Raw genomic sequence first — 19,234 nt, forward strand, 5'->3', positions numbered from 1 at the left:
ACTTTTGGGAGCAGCTTTGTTATATGAGATACTTAAATGGTTTCCTGTTGAAATAAGCTTAGTCTTTTCATGGATCTCCTTTTAGTAGACCTTGTACCAGTGAACTGTACCGTCATGAATCTGTACATTTTCCTATGCAAACTTCTAATAAAGCCTTCAATCAATCAATCAAAGCTAGCGAGCTGGGTTAGCTGTCCATCGTTTTCACCTCCCGCATTGCTCCCGGTGAGCAATGCGGGAGGTGAAAGCGATGGACCAGAGCTAGGTTAGCTGCTAACACTACATACACATACAGCACGTACTTTAAAGTAATTTAAACTGCAACTCATTTCATCTTCGTCTTTTCAATTGCTTGTGTGTTCTTGCTGTTAACTATTTTAAATAAAATGTGTACTGTAAACGTGATTTATAGCTGTATGTAAAATGTAAATAGATTCTAGAGACCCTATATAGATCTAGAGCAGTGGTTCTCAACCTGTGGGTCGGGACCCTATGGTCGGGACCCCCAGGGGCGTCCCCAAAGATGTCCCCACTCCCCAGATGATTAACTTAATGTGCAACATTGTTTTCTCACTCAACAGTAAACAAACCAGCATAACGTTTAAGTATATAGAGGGTATCTGCACATGAACACACTATAGAGGTCTTAAGTTGACTTGACTATCTCTTGTTGTCCAGGGATGGATTCTGACAGCATGGATGTTGGCCACAAGCCGCATTCTGGTGATGTTAACATCCATGTGGAAGTCCATGTTAAATCGTACAGGTGAGTAACGGATTCATTGATCTAACCTGGTTCATTTTTATTTGAGCAAACACAAGTCCTCGGAAATAAAGCAGAACATACACTCACTCACTCACTCACTCAGTCAGTCATACCAACACTAAAGTGAGCAGCATCCAAATAGAAAGATTTTTATAAACTAATAACACTGTACTATTTTACGCATTGATTGATTCTGTCTCCTTTCATTACATCTATCAGCACCGCCAAACGGTCTGAGGTGAAGATGAATGTCTTGACTCTACTGAACCGCCACAGCACAGTTTTTGGAAACCACAAATGGACTGAGTTTGATGATGATTTCCTGAAGAAGCATGTTCAGTCTGTGGCCATAGTTGACGTAGACAAGACGGTAAGATGAGTCTGTTAGTTTTAATGTAATGACACACTCACAACCTATTCTTAAGTATAAATTGTTCGTAATTAATTAGTAGTTTAGTTTCACGATTAGAGATTTTTTTTATGAGTTTACAATCAACAGCAAGATTATTTATTGTAAAATCGTTAATGTACTTAAAAAAAACTACAGTTCAGTCTTTTTTGAACAACATCAACAGTTGTGCTCAGTTAATCTAACAGTGCTAAGTCGAGTGCAATTCAATTAGTCTAACAAGACACCAGAAAATATTGATGGAAAAGTAATACCTTTTTAACTTAGCTTTTGGGGACTGAATTATGAAACTGCTCAAATAATTGCTGTCATGTGTCATCCCATTCTTCCACCAAATCGTTGCTGTCAGGTGGAAACCTTTTTTGTCCAAAACCGTTAAAAAAGTTTAACGGTGAGATTGTTTAATAATAATATCGTCTATTTTCACTTGTTACATGTGAAATGGTAAATGGTGACACTCTTGTGTGACAACGTAGGGCCTTCATTTATAATAAATATGGATATATGAAGTTTCTGCTTGACAGCAACACATTTTGAGTGCAGTGCCCTACCTGTCCTATATTCATGACTATTTTGCCCTTCATTCAGCCTATTGATCTGAAGAGATCCATTCTCTGTATTCACATCTTTACTCTGAACGAGGATGGCCCCAATACACTTAACCTTGAGGATGATGAGGACCTCTCAGCAGCCAATCACTGGCTCCTGCCAGCTGGTGAGATACTGAAAGTTGTAATCCAGTGGATTTTATATGATGTGTCGTGGTGTATGCAGGTTTTTATTCAGGCCAAACACTACAGCAGCAGATGTGACACTACAGTAGTTTATGTCAAATTACAGAAGTTGAAGTCACATTACCAGTGTTTGTACTTCCTTTAAAAGGTAATAATATTAGTTCATGTATTACTTGTTATCTAATGTAATTAGTTACGTTACTACATTATTATAGCCCACCCTCCTCAAAAAGTGAATAGAAAATAATTATAAGTTAAATAAAACATACTATAGATAATAAAGGCCTTTCCATACTTTGACCGGAACCGCGCTTTTCGGTCAAAAGGACGGCCTGGGCCACAGGGTAGTGATCCAGGCACCTAGGCTGGTAATCCAGCACTTGCAGCGTCGCAGGTTCGAGTCCTGTTCCTGACGACATTTGCTGCGTGTCACCCCCCCATCTCTCTCCCCGTTTCCTGTCAGCCTACTGTACACCGATCAATAAAGGCAGAAAAAGCCCCCAAAAATATATACTGGTATATTAAAAAAAAGTCAGTTTCAACTACAAAATGACGTCACTCACGACTTCTGAAAAGCACCAGGTAAAGCACCAGTTAAATAAAACTTTCGGGCAGGTGGAGTTTGCTTTCAGGTTGCCCGACCGGCCAAGTGCTCATTTGAGAGGGGACGCAGCCGTCTATAAACACAACACTAGATGTCTAAACACCTGAAGTGTAAACTGTGGAAGTGTGAAACCATAGACTTATTCATCAATCATAGCTATGTAGGTATTTGTATTTGGAGTTATTGAGGTATGACATTTATGACAGTGTTAAATTGAGCGGTAATTAAAATCTTAACTATCATTTTATAATGGACGATTTACTTTGTGGGCAAGTGGGCATGACCTTTGGGCAAGTAGAACATGACCTGTACTTGCCCGACGGGCAAGTGCCTCTGAGACCTTAGTGTCAACCCCTGTAATCCTCTAGTTACTACAGGTAAATCCTTGTGGGATATGAACTTTTGTTTTTTACATTAACTACTTGAACCCTATTATCTCTATTCTGGGGGAACTTCCAAAAATAGCAGATCTACAAGCTCACAATTTAGATTTTAGATTTACTGCATAAAAAAGAGCAGACCTATTATAGAATAAGTAAACAATTTATTACAGTAATGTGCTACTACAGTTGTTCACATTTTAAGCAAATTGGATTGAAAACCTGTATACATTCAGTCCTCCAAGTTGCATGATTTGAAATGCATTTTAAGTCACAATAATTAAATGACTACACATGTTTGTTTTTATTAACAGCTGAATTTCATGGCATTTGGGAGAGTCTGGTATACGAGGATGGCATCAAAACACAGGTAAAACATTTTTTTGATGAGGTGAAGGTGAAATGACAATATTATTCCTCTTAGTCTTAACTTCAAATACCTAAAATGTAAAAATGTTTTTCTTCAGCTCCTGGATTACGTCTCAACAACAATATTCTTCTCAGACAAAAATGTAGACAGCACCTTGATTTCGTGGAACCGCGTAGTTCTGCTTCACGGTAATTAACTCAACAGGAATGTTCTTTTGACTGATGACTTCATTGTGAGCATGACACTTGAATATGACACGTATATTAATAATAATGAAAACCAATGTAATTAAAGCTGTTTGTTTGCACCCACATCCAGGCCCCCCGGGCACAGGGAAAACGTCTTTGTGCAAAGCCCTTGCCCAGAAGCTGTCAATCAGACTATCATCTCGGTAAGAGATCCCTCATTCAGCGGAACCCACTTCCTGTTGTAACTGTACCCCAACTCCTTTCATTTCACCATGTTCCCCTTTCCTCCCCCAGCTACTCCTATGGGCAGTTTGTGGAGATCAACAGTCACAGTCTCTTCTCCAAATGGTTCTCAGAGGTACAGTAGCCTTCTTTTCCCTCCACATCAATTTATTGTGTTCTTGTTGGAGCAGGTATTTAATCATTAACCTATAATGTCTCTTTGTTACAGAGCGGTAAACTTGTCACAAAAATGTTCCAGAAGATCCAGCAACTGATTGACGACCAGGAAGCCCTTGTGTTTGTGCTGATTGATGAGGTAAAATAGGCAAAGTATTGTTCTTGTCCAGACTCCAGACATTTACAAGGACTCCTTACTTGTTTTTTACTTCTACAACAAATCTCTTTGACGAAAATAAGCTCACAACGTGTTGCAACTCTTTGTGAGGTTGTCGATCCGCTATTTTAGCTGAATGTTCACCCCGAATAGGAACGCTGGGGTTCATGTGGTTCATGTAAGCTGAGCATGATTGAAAGCACTCCATTGTGTTGTACACTGGTTAGGTGGAGAGTCTGACTGCGGCGAGGAGTGCCTTCCAGGCCGGCACGGAGCCTTCCGACGCCATCCGAGTGGTCAACTCTGTTCTCACACAGCTCGACCAGATCAAACGGTCAGAACTTGTACATTAAAAAAAGCTCTCTCTTCGGGGCGCCGTCACGGTGACTCAACCAGTTAATGTGCCCACCACATAACCACAACTTTGCACATGGTCCCTCCTCTCCTGTCTTTTCCTCACATTCCTATCCTAATGGGGTATAAATGGTGTAAACATTTCTGTAATTCCAGTTGATTTCCAGCTGGTTAAGCTGCTCGTTACGGAAACGCATAACTCTGGATGCCTCTTCTCCTGTGCCTCTCCTATACCTTTCTCTGTCATAGCTTTTCTGCAATCTGTCTCGATAAAGAAAACGAACATGAAAAGGGAGCTGATTGCACGCTCAACGAAGCTCAACACAAATCTCATTTGTTAATAAGAAAATGGCGGCCACAAGTTAACCTGTTCATAAGATCAGTGTGTGTATAAATCGTTAAACCCTCTCAGAAGACTTGATTCGCAATTTCGCATCACACTATTTCTTTATTTTTCATTATTGCGACCGCAGTTTACCATGAGAAATGTCACAGCTTGTCTCCGTGTGTGTACACATTTTTACAGTCTATGGGTTGGTTCCCTTGACACATCACTGTGACATCACAAGTGATTTCACAGGTGACATCACCTATGTAAAAGTCCATATGGGTATTCCCCAGAATCCCTTTTATGCCCACATCAATGAAGAGGCCAGATGGCCTGTGATATATATATATAGTAGCGTACACGTACACTTACACCATACCTTCCCCGAACACGTCAATATTGAACTCCATATGTATATGGATACATATTATTAATAAAGGATAAAAAAGAAAGTCCATATATGGGCATTCCCAGAAACAAAATCCCTTTTATGCCCATATATGGAGATTTCTGATGTCATCAATCCCAGGCCCTAACTGGTCCAAGAGCCTGCTTTACTCTGATTTACACCCTACCTTCCCCAAAACATTAATATTAAGTCCATATATGTATATGGTTATATATATATATAAAGGATAAAATAAATAAAAAGTCCATATACAGTATGGGTATTCCCAGTTGATGCCCTGTAACCCAGGCCCTAACTCGCCCTGGCCCTGCTTGGCTTTACTAATTAACATATGTTTTATGCCCATATATGGAGATCCCTGTTCCAATGTCATCAATGTTAAGGACATATCTGGGAATGCCCACATTTGGTAATGCCCATATATGGGCATGTTTTGACATAACATTGTTGACTGTCATGCAGGGGTCTCCATATATGGGTAACTGGTCCGATATACATCACTGGCCAGATGGCCAAGAATTGGCACATGTCGCATGTTTCCCTGAGGTGTCTTACTAGTTTAAATGTCTATGCTGATGGTAGGCATTCAAATGTGGTGATCCTGACCACGTCCAATGTGACGGACAAGATTGACCTGGCGTTTGTGGACAGAGCTGACATAAAACAGTACATCGGCCCTCCGTCTGAGAAGGGCATCTATAACATCTACCTCTCCTGCCTGGAGGAGCTCATGAAGGTGAGAGAGCACACAACCAATAACATTTTGTTCTGCGATTCTTTGTTAACACTAGCCATGGATCCTATGTCAGTGAATGTTAGCAATCCTGCATTAATTGTGTTATGTTTGGCTGTCCCTCCACCAATTAAACCTCATACTTGGCAAAAAGGCATTTTGAAGTCATTCAAATCAGCAAAAGTTATTTTGAAAGAAATGCACGACTTACGATACAAGAGTTATATCTGTTTGAAGTGTACTATCAAAACCAACAAACTAAGTGAGGCAATTAGGGGGCATAGAAGCATGCCTTAAAATAATTATCTCAAGGTTCAAGGGTTTTTATTGTCACATACGGCATCGAAATGAGCAGTGAAATTAGGGCCGCAGCCACTCCAAGACTTTGCACATAAAAACATAAAACCAACAACATAAAAACAACAATAACAGTGACAGTAGAAGCATAGCAGTCCATAAGTTAAAGTTAAAAGTGCGATCCAGTAAAATTCATACCCTAATACTAGTTAAAAGTTTTAAGATCATAATAAATAGCAGCAATTAATTGTACACTGTACATACACCATCTAATTGGCATTTCCAAGTGCCCTGATGGCCTGAGGAAAGAAACTATTCTTCATCCTCTCTGTTTTTGCGGCTAAGTGTCTCAATCTCCTCCCAGACGGCAGCCACTTGATCAAGTGGTGGCCTGGGTGAGAGCTGTCCTTCATTATTTTTGTTGCCTTCGCTCTGCAGCGTCTGGGGTAGATGTCCTCCAGGCGGGGCAGGGTGGTGCGGGAGGTCCGCTCCGCGGCCTTTATGACCCGCGTCAGTCTCTTTCTGTCTGTGATGCTGCAGTTGCCATACCAGGCCGTTATACTGCCCGTCAGCACTGACTCCACTGTGGCAGAGTAGAAGGCTTTCAGTAGGGCTGGGGATTTAATGTGCTTCCTCAGCCTCCTCAGATGGTACAGTTTTCCTGCCGTCTTCTTCACCAGAGCAGAGACATGAGCGCTCCAAGTCAGGTCCGAGCTGATGTGTACTCCCAGGTACTTGTAGCTGTCTACTATTTCCACTGGGGTCCCACTGATAGAGATCGGTAGGTGGGGTGTCCTATTACTCCGTCGGAAGTCCATGACCATCTCCTTTGTCTTGGTCACGTTCAACAGGAGATTGTTGTCTTTGCACCAGGATGTCAGGTTCTCTACCTCCTCACGGTAGGCTGTCTCATCATTTTTGGAGATCAACCCCACCACCACTGTGTCATCCGCGAATTTCCCAATGATGGTGGAAGGGTGTGACGCCACACAGTCGTGGGTGTAGAGGGTGTAGAACAATGGACTTAATCCGCATCCCTGTGGAGCTCCGATGTTCAGGGTCCGAGGGTCTGTGAAGTTATTGTTTCCCCACCTCACCCTCTGGGGCCTATCTGTGAGGAAGTTGAGGTACCAGGGGAGGAGAGATGGTGTGATCTCCAGATCCCTGATCTTCCCAATGAGCCTCTGAGGCACAATCGTGTTAAAGGCGGAGCTATAGTCCACACACAACCACCTTACATAATTCCCCTTGCCATCATTTAGATGTGAATTTGTGGCATGGAGCAGGTGGGAGATTGCATCCTCAGGGCTTCTGTTCTTCTTATAGGCGAACTGGGTGGGATCGAAAGAGTCAGGCAGCTGTTTTAGGATCATGTTCTTCACCAACTTCTATCTTTAATCCGTTCTAGTTGACCCAGACGTGTACTTACTTTTTTTGTTTGCGTACAGTGCCAGATCATCTACCCGCGGCAGCAGCTGTTTACCTTGTTTGAGCTGGAGACCATGGGCTTTGCCGAGAACCTTGTGTCACAACACAGTCTGGCTCTAAGGAACCTGGCAATGTGAGTATAGCCTCCAATCATGAATTTCTTAAAGGGCAACTATCCCCTAGTAACGCTTCCCAATGTATGTTTCAGAAGCCTGATGCTGTCTACTGTATGTTTTCTTGGTGGCATTAAAATATCTTAAAAAGTCAGACACCCTGGTTCTGTGTCTAGACTCTAGAAAGATGAGTTCTCTGTGGACTAGTCCCAAGCACAGACGTTTACAAAAGAATACATTTAAACCGGTCAAGTCAACACTTTAATCTGTTTTTATGTGATTTTTCCTCCCAGAAAAAGCAAAGGCTTGAGTGGAAGAGCACTCAGGAAGCTCCCGTTTCTGGCCCATGCACTGTTTCTAAAGGTGAGCATTTGGTCCCATTGTATGTTGTTTGATAGGTGATCATATCCAGAGCAACATAGATAGTCTTACAGGAAGTGCAATAACATACAGACATAAACTTCTTTTTATCATCCACAATACCATTTTCATTGGTTTGTTTGTAGACACCGACAGTAAGTCTCGAGAGCTTCCTGGAGGCTATGGATAAAGCAGTGGACAAGCAGAAAGAGGAGAAGGCTAATCTGGTTAACAGTGTGTGACGGGTCCACACCCGGCCTGAAGGAAGAGGTTTTTGTCCTGTAGATCCACATCTGTGTTGGTCTGATGTGCAGGAAAATGCCATCATTAACAATATTTTTCTAAAGCATTTACTTCATCATCCTATTAAAAGCACTTAGCCGCACTGCGACTGCAGTACTACAAATTCTCACAGTCAGTATCAATCAATGCTTTCTTTAGCATATACTGCACATTTAAGGGAACAAACTTCATTCAGGTAATGTTATGTACAGTATAACAGATTCAGTTTCAGTGGTTCTCAACTGGTTTCCTGTAGGACCCAAACGTTACCTTCTTGGTGAAGACCAATGTTCAGCACTAAATATTACATGCTTTCTGTATCCACATTATTCTCATGACCTTATACGGTTCACATTTGGGTCACAGCCCACTGGTTGAGAAACGTTGATCTATTCTATAACCCCATGTCCCCATGTCAATGTCAGGAGACTGCTATCATCAATGCTTTAACCTATTAACCTCAATGTTTACTATATATACTGTATCTATTAAGTTCACATTTTATCTGTTGATACTATTCTTTAACTATATATTTTTGTAACTGAACAAGTTTCCAGGAGAGTGAATAAATTGGTTGTTTTGGGCTGTGTATCATCGCATGTCGTTTTTCCAAGTCCTACAGTTATTGTCTTTGTTGGAATACATTCTGGCTAACCTAGACTTGGATAGTTTGTAAAGGTGTAAGACCTAGAATTGAATTACACCTAGCACATGGTGTAGTCCAGGGCCCCATTTCAGGTATTAGCCACCATTTCTCTTATTTTACAATAAAGGGAAGTGCCTCCAAGAGATGAGAAATGAAAATAAATGTCTGAAATAAGGTCTATTTAGATTGGGAAGAATTTGTAGGATGTAATCTATGGCAGAGGGCTATAGTCCATTGTAAAAAAGTTTGTATCAAAGGTTTCTGACAAACCTCGGACCTGGATGTATCAAAATGACTTGCGTGAGACATTACATTTTTGAGAAAGATAATTAAAGGTAGAGAAAATACCCTAATTATAGATAGAGATCTTTACATTTGGAGAGACCCAGCATTTTCCACAATGCGAAAAGATGGTTCATTACAGATACCGACCAAAGCAGAGAAATCCTTTAAACTGAAGTGATGTTGGAATTAACATTAACAACACCTCTAATCTTGTTTTAACAACAGGCTAATGCCTCATTCACACTACAGATATATAGTTGAACGTTTTGCTTGGTAATTCAATGTAATCTCAATGGAAACCAGCTTTAAAGCTTTCAAAGCTTTGTTCTTTGTGTGTCCTGCATCTTTAAAGCTGGTTTCCATTGAGATTACATTGAATTACCAAGCAAAACGTTATATCTGTAGTGTGAATGAGGCATTAGAGGTGCAATGTAGGCAGATAGAGGGAAGATTAGAGGCAATCAGAGGCTAAGTGATGTTGAAAGACAGGATTCATTTCAAATTCTGCATTGTTATTAATCCACACAGTTATTAATGATTTTCTGGATATTAGCCACCCAGGAAAAAGTACATGTGGTAGACCCACTGTCCTGAGACTTTTGCCATTGCAAGAGTCCTGTTTTTATAGATTACCCCTACACAAATTAATGATTATTTAGAATTGGCAATGAACTGAATAAATGACTTGGGGAGAAATACAAGGAGATAAGAGGGGAAGTCTGCACACTGTATAGGTACAGGTATATCAGCTCCCAGGATATACATTTTATTGAGGGCAACGTTTCGACCCCTCACGGTTCTTCATCAGGTCTGAAACTGAGGGAGACTGAAAAAGAATCTGGATAGCATGTTCATCTTTATACAGTGAATCGTCCCTGCCGATGACAGATTTATGCATGGCTTCATTTTCTTTTTTTGAATAGTTTTTTCAGTTTTTATATTTCAAAATGAAATAGTAACAACAGATGATTTTTTTTTTATTGTATAGTTGAATTTAATTGGCATCTAGATTTAATTGATGTTTCTGGAGGAGTTTTTTTCTTCTGTCAGATTTGTGTTCATTGCATGACTAATTTTGTTGTGACCGTAAAGTCCCAAATTACTATGAAAACCTCCACCGGCTGTCCCTCCGTCAGTCCTTCTGTCCGTCACATCACACTTTTGGCCCTACTCTTATCTCCGGCACCGTTGCCCCTATCCATGCCAAAATTTGCACACACACTCCTTGGCTGGCAAACTACAACCTCCACCCCTGATTTCTCACATGCCCCTCTTGTAGCGCCACCATGAGGTTGCTTTTTGCAGACAACAATAATGAACACTGCTCCTACAGATGTTGCCTAAAAATCATGCACAGCAGACTTACAGGCCAATTTGTGTATACATGTGACCTGATGGTCCCTTATCTCCTGCTTAGGGAGTCTTACTGGTATATAAGATTGTACAAAGCAACATTCTTATTTGTGTGTGTGTTTGCTGCGTATCCTCCAGGGTTCAAGATCTACTTTTGAAAGGGTTCCCAATGCCTTTAGGTGACCACTTGGTGGAGCATGGAAGCAGTCACTCCATTGTACACTGTCTCACAACATGTGGAATTTATTGTCTATCTAACTTTACCATTGTACCTGATTATAGAGGAAAGTTCCCCCATTAGGAAAATGTAATTACGATCTGTTGCAATGGTGGAAAAACAAGATCCAGTCTTGTGGAGTCCACATGACCCCTCAGTGAGTGTCTCACAAAGGCTTGATATTTCTGGTATATTTGGTTTCTTAAAACAACAAACGGCTTGAATGTGACTTCGCCCTTTGAAGTGCTCTGATATGGTATCAGGTCTATTGAGCAGACTTTACACGGGCAGACCAGTATTTCCATAACCATGAGCATGTTCTGCATTCTGCGAATGCTGCGCTGCTTTCAGCTGCGCGGCTCAAACAGACAATGAGGCCTTTGTTTGTTGTTGGCCAACAGTCCCTTTTATTCACTACACTTCAAAGGTGGATTCTGTAGTCAGTGTAGGGCAGGCTATTCCTTAATGTAATAGGAAATGAAATTCGGCCTGACCCTACTTACCTTTTCCACTCTGTCTCTAAAATGTTGATTGTGACTGAAGGTTAAGTAAAGTATCTGTGTCATTGGTAAACTAACTAGTTGACTTTTCTTTTTCTTTTTTCTCCTTTTTTACCAGAGCACATTCCTTTTAAAAATGTCACCTTAAATTATCCCTTTTCACGCTCATCTTGAACAATAGACTGAGATTTTACATACACTGATGGCTGCAGCGCCATGGTACTGATTCAATACACCTTTCAAATGGCTTTGATTTTGTTGACTTTTTTTACCCTCAATGATCATGTACATACCATGAAAATAGTCAAATGGAACACAATGTCTGCGCCTGTCTAATCAAGAAGTATAGGCATAGTGGGTTATGGTTATTACTGCTAAGCTCTGTTCCAATTAAACAATGTTTGGAGGTTTTGTAAACAAAACAAAAAGTGTCTCCAACTCTCCATCTGTGTTGACTGCTGTCAGTGAGTGAGTGAGTGAGTGAGTGCAGTAACATATTTTTGAGGTTTGGGGTTTGAATTATATTTTTTTAATCCCATAATATCTAGATGCATAATGACTGCTTTATCTGAAATTGTTGTATAGAAGTTCGGCTTTCCCCTGATTTAATCAGTGGTTTCAAAGTAAAAACAAAATACAGGGGGAGCGAGAGAAAAGAGTTATAAAAATGGGCATGATAACTAAAACCATAATTACACTTGTCTGGAGGCCTTTTTCTTTTGACTGTAGTCTGTCCAAAAAGCAGGCAGCTGCTGCAGTGCAATCAAGACAGAGGAGGGAGGGAAAGAAGTCAAAAGCCTTTTTGTTACACTGGGTTTATATCACTGTTCTTGAGCCGCTTGAAAATGTCAGAAAACTCCAAACAAAACAAACAGCTCTGTGTTTATCCTCCTCAGCCATTCTTCAGGTACATGGCCCAAAGCAATGGAAGATCACTACAGGTGCCAGTAATGATTCACATAAGGACAGGGGGAGACACACACTCAAAACTAATTTGTAGAGTCAAACAACTGCTTCGACGAATTGTCACTCATCAAACATGATGTATGAATTTGAAAAAGGTTGCCTAATTTATGGCTCTTTTCGACTACAAGAGCTAAGTATGCCGTGCCATGAAACATATTTCACAGGTTCTGTATTTGTTTCCATGCCCTACAACACGGTCTTCTATCTAATTTGGGCCCTGCTCAGTAGGTGGTACTAATGTGTGGTGAGTTTCTAGACTGGATCTTTTCAGTTTCTTTTTATGACCTACCCCTTCAGGAGTGGTTCTGGTTGTAATGTACGTACGTACACTAAAAAGCATCACAGAACTTCACAGGTTCTGGAAGGTTCTGGGTTACCCTTTGTAGTCAAAAAGAGCCATTAGAGTGCTGCTGATTCCTACTGGTGAAAGTATGTGGCATATAGGGGGCAGCTGTGCAGTGCTGTGACACTGAGTGAAAGCTTCCATTTGGGTGAGTGAAAGCTTCCATTTGGGGTGATAACATAACCGGGGGTTACGTTAGACCTGAGAGAGGCATTAGATTGATTCTAATGCCTTCTAAATCTTAACAGTTTTCTTAAAAACATGTATTCTAAATTAGTGCCGGGGTCATCATATGTCCGTACACAGACGAATGTGTCCGTGGCAGAGACTTGGTCTTGTCCATGGCACATTTTAGATTTACACACCATTATTTTGATCATAAGACCCAATTACTGAATGTCAAGTCTCCAGGTTTTCTTGAAAATATGTGTGACACTGATTTACTAATATGACACTACACTGACACTATGGAATATTAGGAGTCCACACTACTAGTGGTTCACAAATGTTTTATTTGCTAGGACCCCCTTATCTCTGAGAGTGTACAAAAGGAACAAATGGACACATTTGGTTCCATAGGAACACTCAGAGTTACAGATCTGTTATGGTCATTCAGGGCTAGCTCTTCTCGTAACATAATTGTCCACTCATTTTGAATGTGTTTAATTTTGACAAAAATGGCTAGCACAAGCCAGCATGCCGATGACCCCTGTATCAGTGGTTCTCAACCTTTTTCATGTCAAGGATCCCCAAATTGATATGTATTTTGGCCATGAACCCCCTATCTAAAAATATTTTAGAATAGTCCCCACTCCTTGAGGTGTTTTTATTTCCCGTCTGATTATACAGTATGTATTTATACACACATGCAATGAAGAGCAGTACTCTTATAACAGCCATGTTCTTGCTCTGCAGCCATCATCAAGGAAAGAGGGTACCAACCATTTTTTCAGGTCGAAATCAATAGTATAACAAGCTGAACACCCCCCCCCCCCTCCCTCCATCAACCTGCTCCCTGGACCCCCTCCTCAAGGACTGCCTCCCCACTATCTCAACGCTCATCACAAAAAACTGTTAACTTCTTCCTTTCCTCTGGTTATGTACCCCCTCCCCTAAAGCTTGCCTCCATCACAGCGATCCTCAAAAAACCTAGCTCTGGGCCATAGTGCGTGCGTGTGTGTGTCTGTGCGTGCGTGCATGTGTGTGTGTCTGTGCGAGTGTGCGTGCATGTGTGCGTGTGTAATGATAAGTCATCAAGGTTGAGTTAAACCTGAGAGGTTGTGGTGCAGATTCACCTAAGGGTTATTGATGTTTTCCAGGCATGCAGAGGGATGCTATTCTGTGATGTATGTCCAAGCTGCAGACACATTCTGCTTATGTTGCTATGGAATAAAGTCATCAAAGATTGTGGAATGTAAATATTTTATGTTTGTGGTGAATGCAATATGTGAGTGAGTGAGTGAGTAAGGTGTGACAGTTTTATTGCTGCTTTCACTGCATTCCTGTAGGCCACAATCAGTTCAGTTTGTTGGTCTTGTCGACATTGATAGAGAGAGAGGTTGTTCTGTTCTCCTGGCATCGCTGTATAAGTGTGTTGACCTCTTTAGGCTGTCTCGTAGTCAGTGATCAGTCCTGTCACTGCAGCAGCGGTGGAAAATAAGTACATGTACTCAAGTATTGTACTTAAGTAACAAATTTGAGGAATTGTAACTTGACAGGAGTATTTTAAATGTTCTGTTCCAAATCTCAGAGGCAAATATTGTACTTTTTAATCCACTACAAACTTTTGATATAGACTATACTTTGTAGATCTTTATTATTATTATACTTACAAAACATGCATTAACCAATTCATCCCTATACTTTGGCTATTGAAAAATATAATTTAAAAGCTCACGGAATTCATTTGCAAGTGTGATTCGAGTTGCGGTTGGTTTTTTAAGTTGGACAAAATGTGGACAAAATATTTTCCCAAATATGGATATGACTGACGTCTTACATAGATGTCTTATGTTATAGACCACATGAGACTCACACAATATGTCCATATATGGGCATTCCAAGCTATGGGCTTATTGTTGATGACATCAGGGATCTCCATATATGAGCATACAAGGGACAAGGACGAAAAAAGACAAATAGGGGATAGAAAAGTAGAAATATATAGGCCAGTTTTTAAACAAATCACTGTGTAGGAATCGGGTCAATGGTCGGCTAGAGAACATGCTATTGTATTTTAAGTTGAGTTGTGGTATATGACTAGTAATGGTTTCCAGTGGAAATAAGCTTAGTCTTTTCATGGATCTCCTTTTAGTAGACCTTGTACCAGTGAACTGTACCGTCATGAAACTGTACCTTTTCCTATGCAAACTTCTAATAAAGTCTTCAATCAATTCAATCAATCAGTACCTATGGGTTAAATTCCCATAAGTGGCTAATTATTTTGTGTTATGCTCAAACAGGTAATACAGAGAATCTTTGTTCATCTTGTTTAGATAAGGAACTTAAAAGTCTTGCTTCAACAAGCTTGAGAAGCCCAACTAATCATGGAACAACAAGTACAAAAAGCATTCATTAATTTGTGAGGGACATCTTCTTTAACAGTTATGTTTTGACAACTTTGTTTTAATCTCTTTAACTTTTAGGCTATATAGTCTGTTGTAAGTGGACCAATGATGGAAACATTTACTGTAGGCTACTGCATACCGTATCTACATATTACTTTTTGGTTCTGTAAGTATTATGGTCAATAGCCTACTTTTACTCAAGTATGAATGCAGGACTTTTAATGTCAAGACGTGGGCGCGCTACTTATAAATTATGGTATTACACATTTATAAGGGATTCCTCCCATGAGTAGTAGGTCTATTCAGGAAATTAAGCCCAACAGGTGGCGCAGTTTTACAAAGAGACTCTCGCGCTGTAATTGCGAACACTTTCTTTTTATTAGAGTCCTGATCCCATAGCCCGGGTGGACGTTTGTTCGAGCTGTGATTGGCTAGTTGTTCGAGCTGTGATCAGCAGCAGCACTTCACTGCTCTAGTCAAACAATTTTCATTAAACCACTTAGGCTACTTCTTGTTTTATACTTTTGTACAAAGTACAAAAGTATTGGTATCAAAGTATTATAAAAAAAAAAGTAGACTACCATTTCAAGTTTTCAATTTCAAATATATAAAAATCTTTTGAAAATAGCAGATCTTTAAGCTCAAAATGTGTTGCATCGTGACACATTGTGAGCTTGTAGATCAGATTTTCAAATGGCCAAAATGTATATCGGGTTGAAGAAGTGGTTAATGTATGTTTTGTAATAAGAAAATACAAAGTAAATAGTAACTAAAGTTTTCAAATAAATAAAGTGGAGTAAAAGTACAATATTTGGATCCGAGATGGTGTAGTTGTGTTGTGCGTTGTTTATTTTAATGTATTGTAATTTGCACTTTTTAAATCCATCCATCTTTCCATCTTAACCGCTTATCTGGAATCGGGTTGCAGGGGTAACGGCATAGTGTTTTTTGCAGGTCTTTGAGTCCGAGTGTATCATAAAAGCAACTGGGTTAATCACCGTTGGTCTGACCAGGTTAACATTCACCAGGTTCGGCATATTAGCATTTCACCAGATTAGCATTCACCATCGTCGGCAGGTTAGCATTTCACTGCTTTTTTGATACACTCGGACAGAAAGATCTGCTAAAAACACTCTCCCCGGGGGTAACAGTTCCAACTGGGATTACCAGAGTTCCCTATCCTGAGCAACTTCCTCCACTCCTTCCGGGAGGTGTTCCCAGGCCAGTGAGGAGATATAATCTTTCCATCTGGTCTTTGGTCTGCCACGGGTCTCCTTCCAGTGGGACATGCATCGACTTCGAGGACCTTCCTAGGAAGGCGCTCAGGAGGCATCCATACTTGATGCCCGAACCACTTAAGCTGACTCCTTTCCAAGTAAAGGAGCGGCGGTACTACTCCAAGTCATTCTCGGGTGATTGAACTTCTCACTATCTCTAAGGGATAGCCTATCTGTTTTCGATTATTATTTGGACCCAATGTTTTATACAATTGTTTCCATATTCAATAAAGTAAACTAAACTAGTGGAGTCGAAGTAAAAGTATTCAAAATTAATGCTCTCTGTGATGTTGCGAGAATGACACTGTCAACGACGCAATGGTTGCAATGACAACATATAATAAGCCAATCACATCGCGAGCGTCCCGATGGTCGTACCCTCGGGCTATGGGATGAACGTTGAGCGTCCAGAGCCGCTCGCAGAACTGATCAGTTCAGTTGCACAGAAGTCTGCGTCTGGAAGCGGCAAGCGGGTGTTCGCGTCTCTCCGTCGCTCAGTCCTTTTACCTTCACAGATTTTTTTACCCCTCCTGCGTGCAGAAGATTGTTATTCTAATGACCGGCGGGATTGAACGCGTGCCTTTGGATGAACCCGGACACTATTTGTTCTCACAGAACGGACACAATGTGACCATGTTGAGCCAGTGACTGTTCTGAAGTGCCTATCGATCCAGGAGAAAGCGACGCAAGAATGGGGAAACTTCAGTCTAAGCACGGTAAGAAACACAACGTGATACTTTGAATATTCAGAATAGCAATACTGAATAGGACAGGACCTTCATTTTATTTTAAAGTTAATTAAATGTAATTATTTTCTTCCGTTTGTGTTTTCCATGTGTGCGTTCCTGTGCGTCCAGCGTGCAAGCGCAGAGAAAACCCCGAAGGTGAGTTTATTATAAGACGACCGATCCCTAATAATAACCAACCATACCTTAAATCAGTGGTTCCCAAACTTTTTCATGACAAGGACCCCTAAATTGACACTTACTAGCCCGCCGACCCCCATTTGAAATATAGGCCTACGCCAGGGACCCCCAGAAGGTTTTTGCGGCTCTAGCAGTGATTCCCAACCATTTTAATTTCAAGGACCCCCAGTTTGACATTCTTTAGGCTGAGGATAATTTCTATCTCTGGGAACCTAATTAATATTAATATAAAATCGATGTTAATTTAACTCAGAGAGGAACCAAACGGAACCTTTACCGTTAGGGTCCATTTGGTTCCATTTAGGCTACACTCTGCTCTCTGAGTTACAGACCCTAATGGGACCATTTGGTTCCTAACTATCATTTAGCTTGGGACCCCCTAGAACTCCCTCAAGGACCCCTGGGGGTCCCTAGACCCCGCTTTGATCCCTGATAACAAACCATACCATCAATATTTGTAGTATAATGATACCTATCTCTGCTTTTTGCCCCCAATGTTTTTAGGAGACAGTTTTGTCGTGAACGCGTTCCTTCGGAGAGGGATGGAGGAATGCGAGAGGTACAGCTCATCGGATCATAAGCTGAAGAACATGCAGGTAGCAATCATCACACTCATTTAGGCTATCCTGGCCCCTTAGGCCTAATGTTATAACAAAAATAAATAATGATGACATAGTAATTAACTAGTAGGCTAGCGTATAGGTCTTTAAGTCATATAAAATAAAACCCCTTCAAGTAGACTCTTTGTTTTTCACAGCACACATTCTTGAGAAGTGTAGCCTATGCAGCTATTAAGTTACACATGAAACAAATTAAATCATGGGCAATGTTGCACTGACTGGAATAGCCTACAAATGAGACACTGTATAGATTTTAATTGGAAATCAGATCATTATGGGTTTGAATCAATTTGGTAAGAGGGACATTCATATGGTTCCGTTTCTGAATGGTAAAACCACCATGGGGCTAGTTAGTTCTGATGGTTCCCAATGACGAGTTCATGTAGTGCTTTCTGGTAATAGGACTCATGTGTTCTGTATAGGCTCTGGTCTTACATGTGTTGTTTACACACATGTAAGCAAGTGTTGCCTATACCAACCGCTTTGTTGTGCATCATCTGTCAAAATGTGTACCAGGTGGGTGTTTTCCCTTTATAGGATGTGGAGTCTGTCTGTCAGGCACTTCAAAGCTGCCTGGAGGAAGCCGTGTCATTGCGTCTATACCTGATGAGATGAGACTTCTTCTTGACTAGACTTATTGAGAAAACTTTAGCTGTCTTTAACCAAAGCAAAATGTGCAAAGACACGCTGCTCTCTCTCTCTCTCTCTCTCTCTCTCTCTCTCTCTCTCTCTCTTTCTCTCTCTCTCTCTCTCTCTCTCTCTCTCTCTCTCTCTCTCTGTGAAGCCGTGGGGATTCTTGTTGTAGAGAGTCTGTCATTTCTGGCATGGCAGAGCAGTGGTTATTTCCCCTGCCTGTACGTTGGATAGGTTGTGACAGCAAGGAGCCGTGGTGAGGTTTGGCAAAGCAGAGCACTTGCACAGACGCACACACTCAAACCACACACACACACACACACACACACACACACACACACACACACACACACACACACACACACACAATCAATGTGTCGCGATGTGACGCATTGAGACCGTGTAGATTTTAATACATTTGAAAACGTGTGAAATGGGACATTCTGCATATTAAGTACTTTTGGTACTTTTTGGTAAATTTTGATACCAATACTTTTGTACTTTTACTCAAGTACATTTTGAAACTTTTACTTGCACTAGAGTATTTCTACATTGCAGTATTGATACTTACTTAAGTGAGAAATGTACTT

The 19,234-nt window shown here is 40.8% G+C and overlaps 2 protein-coding genes across 2 annotated transcripts in view; both read left to right on the forward strand.

Moving 5' to 3' along the window:
• Positions 1 to 695: 695 nt before the first annotated feature.
• Positions 696 to 8,373, forward strand: trip13 (thyroid hormone receptor interactor 13; the record flags this gene model as incomplete). The annotated part of the gene is made up of 13 exons (XM_080743132.1): positions 696 to 766; positions 986 to 1,136; positions 1,764 to 1,890; positions 3,208 to 3,263; positions 3,361 to 3,451; positions 3,582 to 3,654; positions 3,746 to 3,809; positions 3,903 to 3,989; positions 4,235 to 4,341; positions 5,681 to 5,834; positions 7,577 to 7,689; positions 7,963 to 8,032; positions 8,176 to 8,373. 13 exons carry the CDS (start codon positions 696 to 698, stop codon positions 8,269 to 8,271), a joined length of 1,260 nt encoding a protein of 419 aa, XP_080599258.1. The 3' UTR covers positions 8,272 to 8,373.
• Positions 8,374 to 17,156: 8,783 nt separating this feature from the next.
• The window catches only part of nkd2b (NKD inhibitor of WNT signaling pathway 2b), a gene marked incomplete at both ends in the record, with an annotated part of 42,839 nt that continues 40,761 nt past the window's right edge, over positions 17,157 to 19,234 (forward strand). Inside the window, 3 exons of the mRNA XM_080737923.1 lie at positions 17,157 to 17,181; positions 17,323 to 17,349; positions 17,896 to 17,987. Of these exons, the coding sequence (XP_080594049.1) occupies positions 17,157 to 17,181; positions 17,323 to 17,349; positions 17,896 to 17,987 (144 nt within the window). The remainder of the gene's footprint in view (positions 17,182 to 17,322; positions 17,350 to 17,895; positions 17,988 to 19,234) is intronic.

The sequence above is a fragment of the Nannobrachium achirus genome (assembly GCF_963921795.1).
Source record: "Nannobrachium achirus genome assembly, chromosome: 2".
NCBI lineage: Eukaryota > Metazoa > Chordata > Actinopteri > Myctophiformes > Myctophidae > Nannobrachium > Nannobrachium achirus.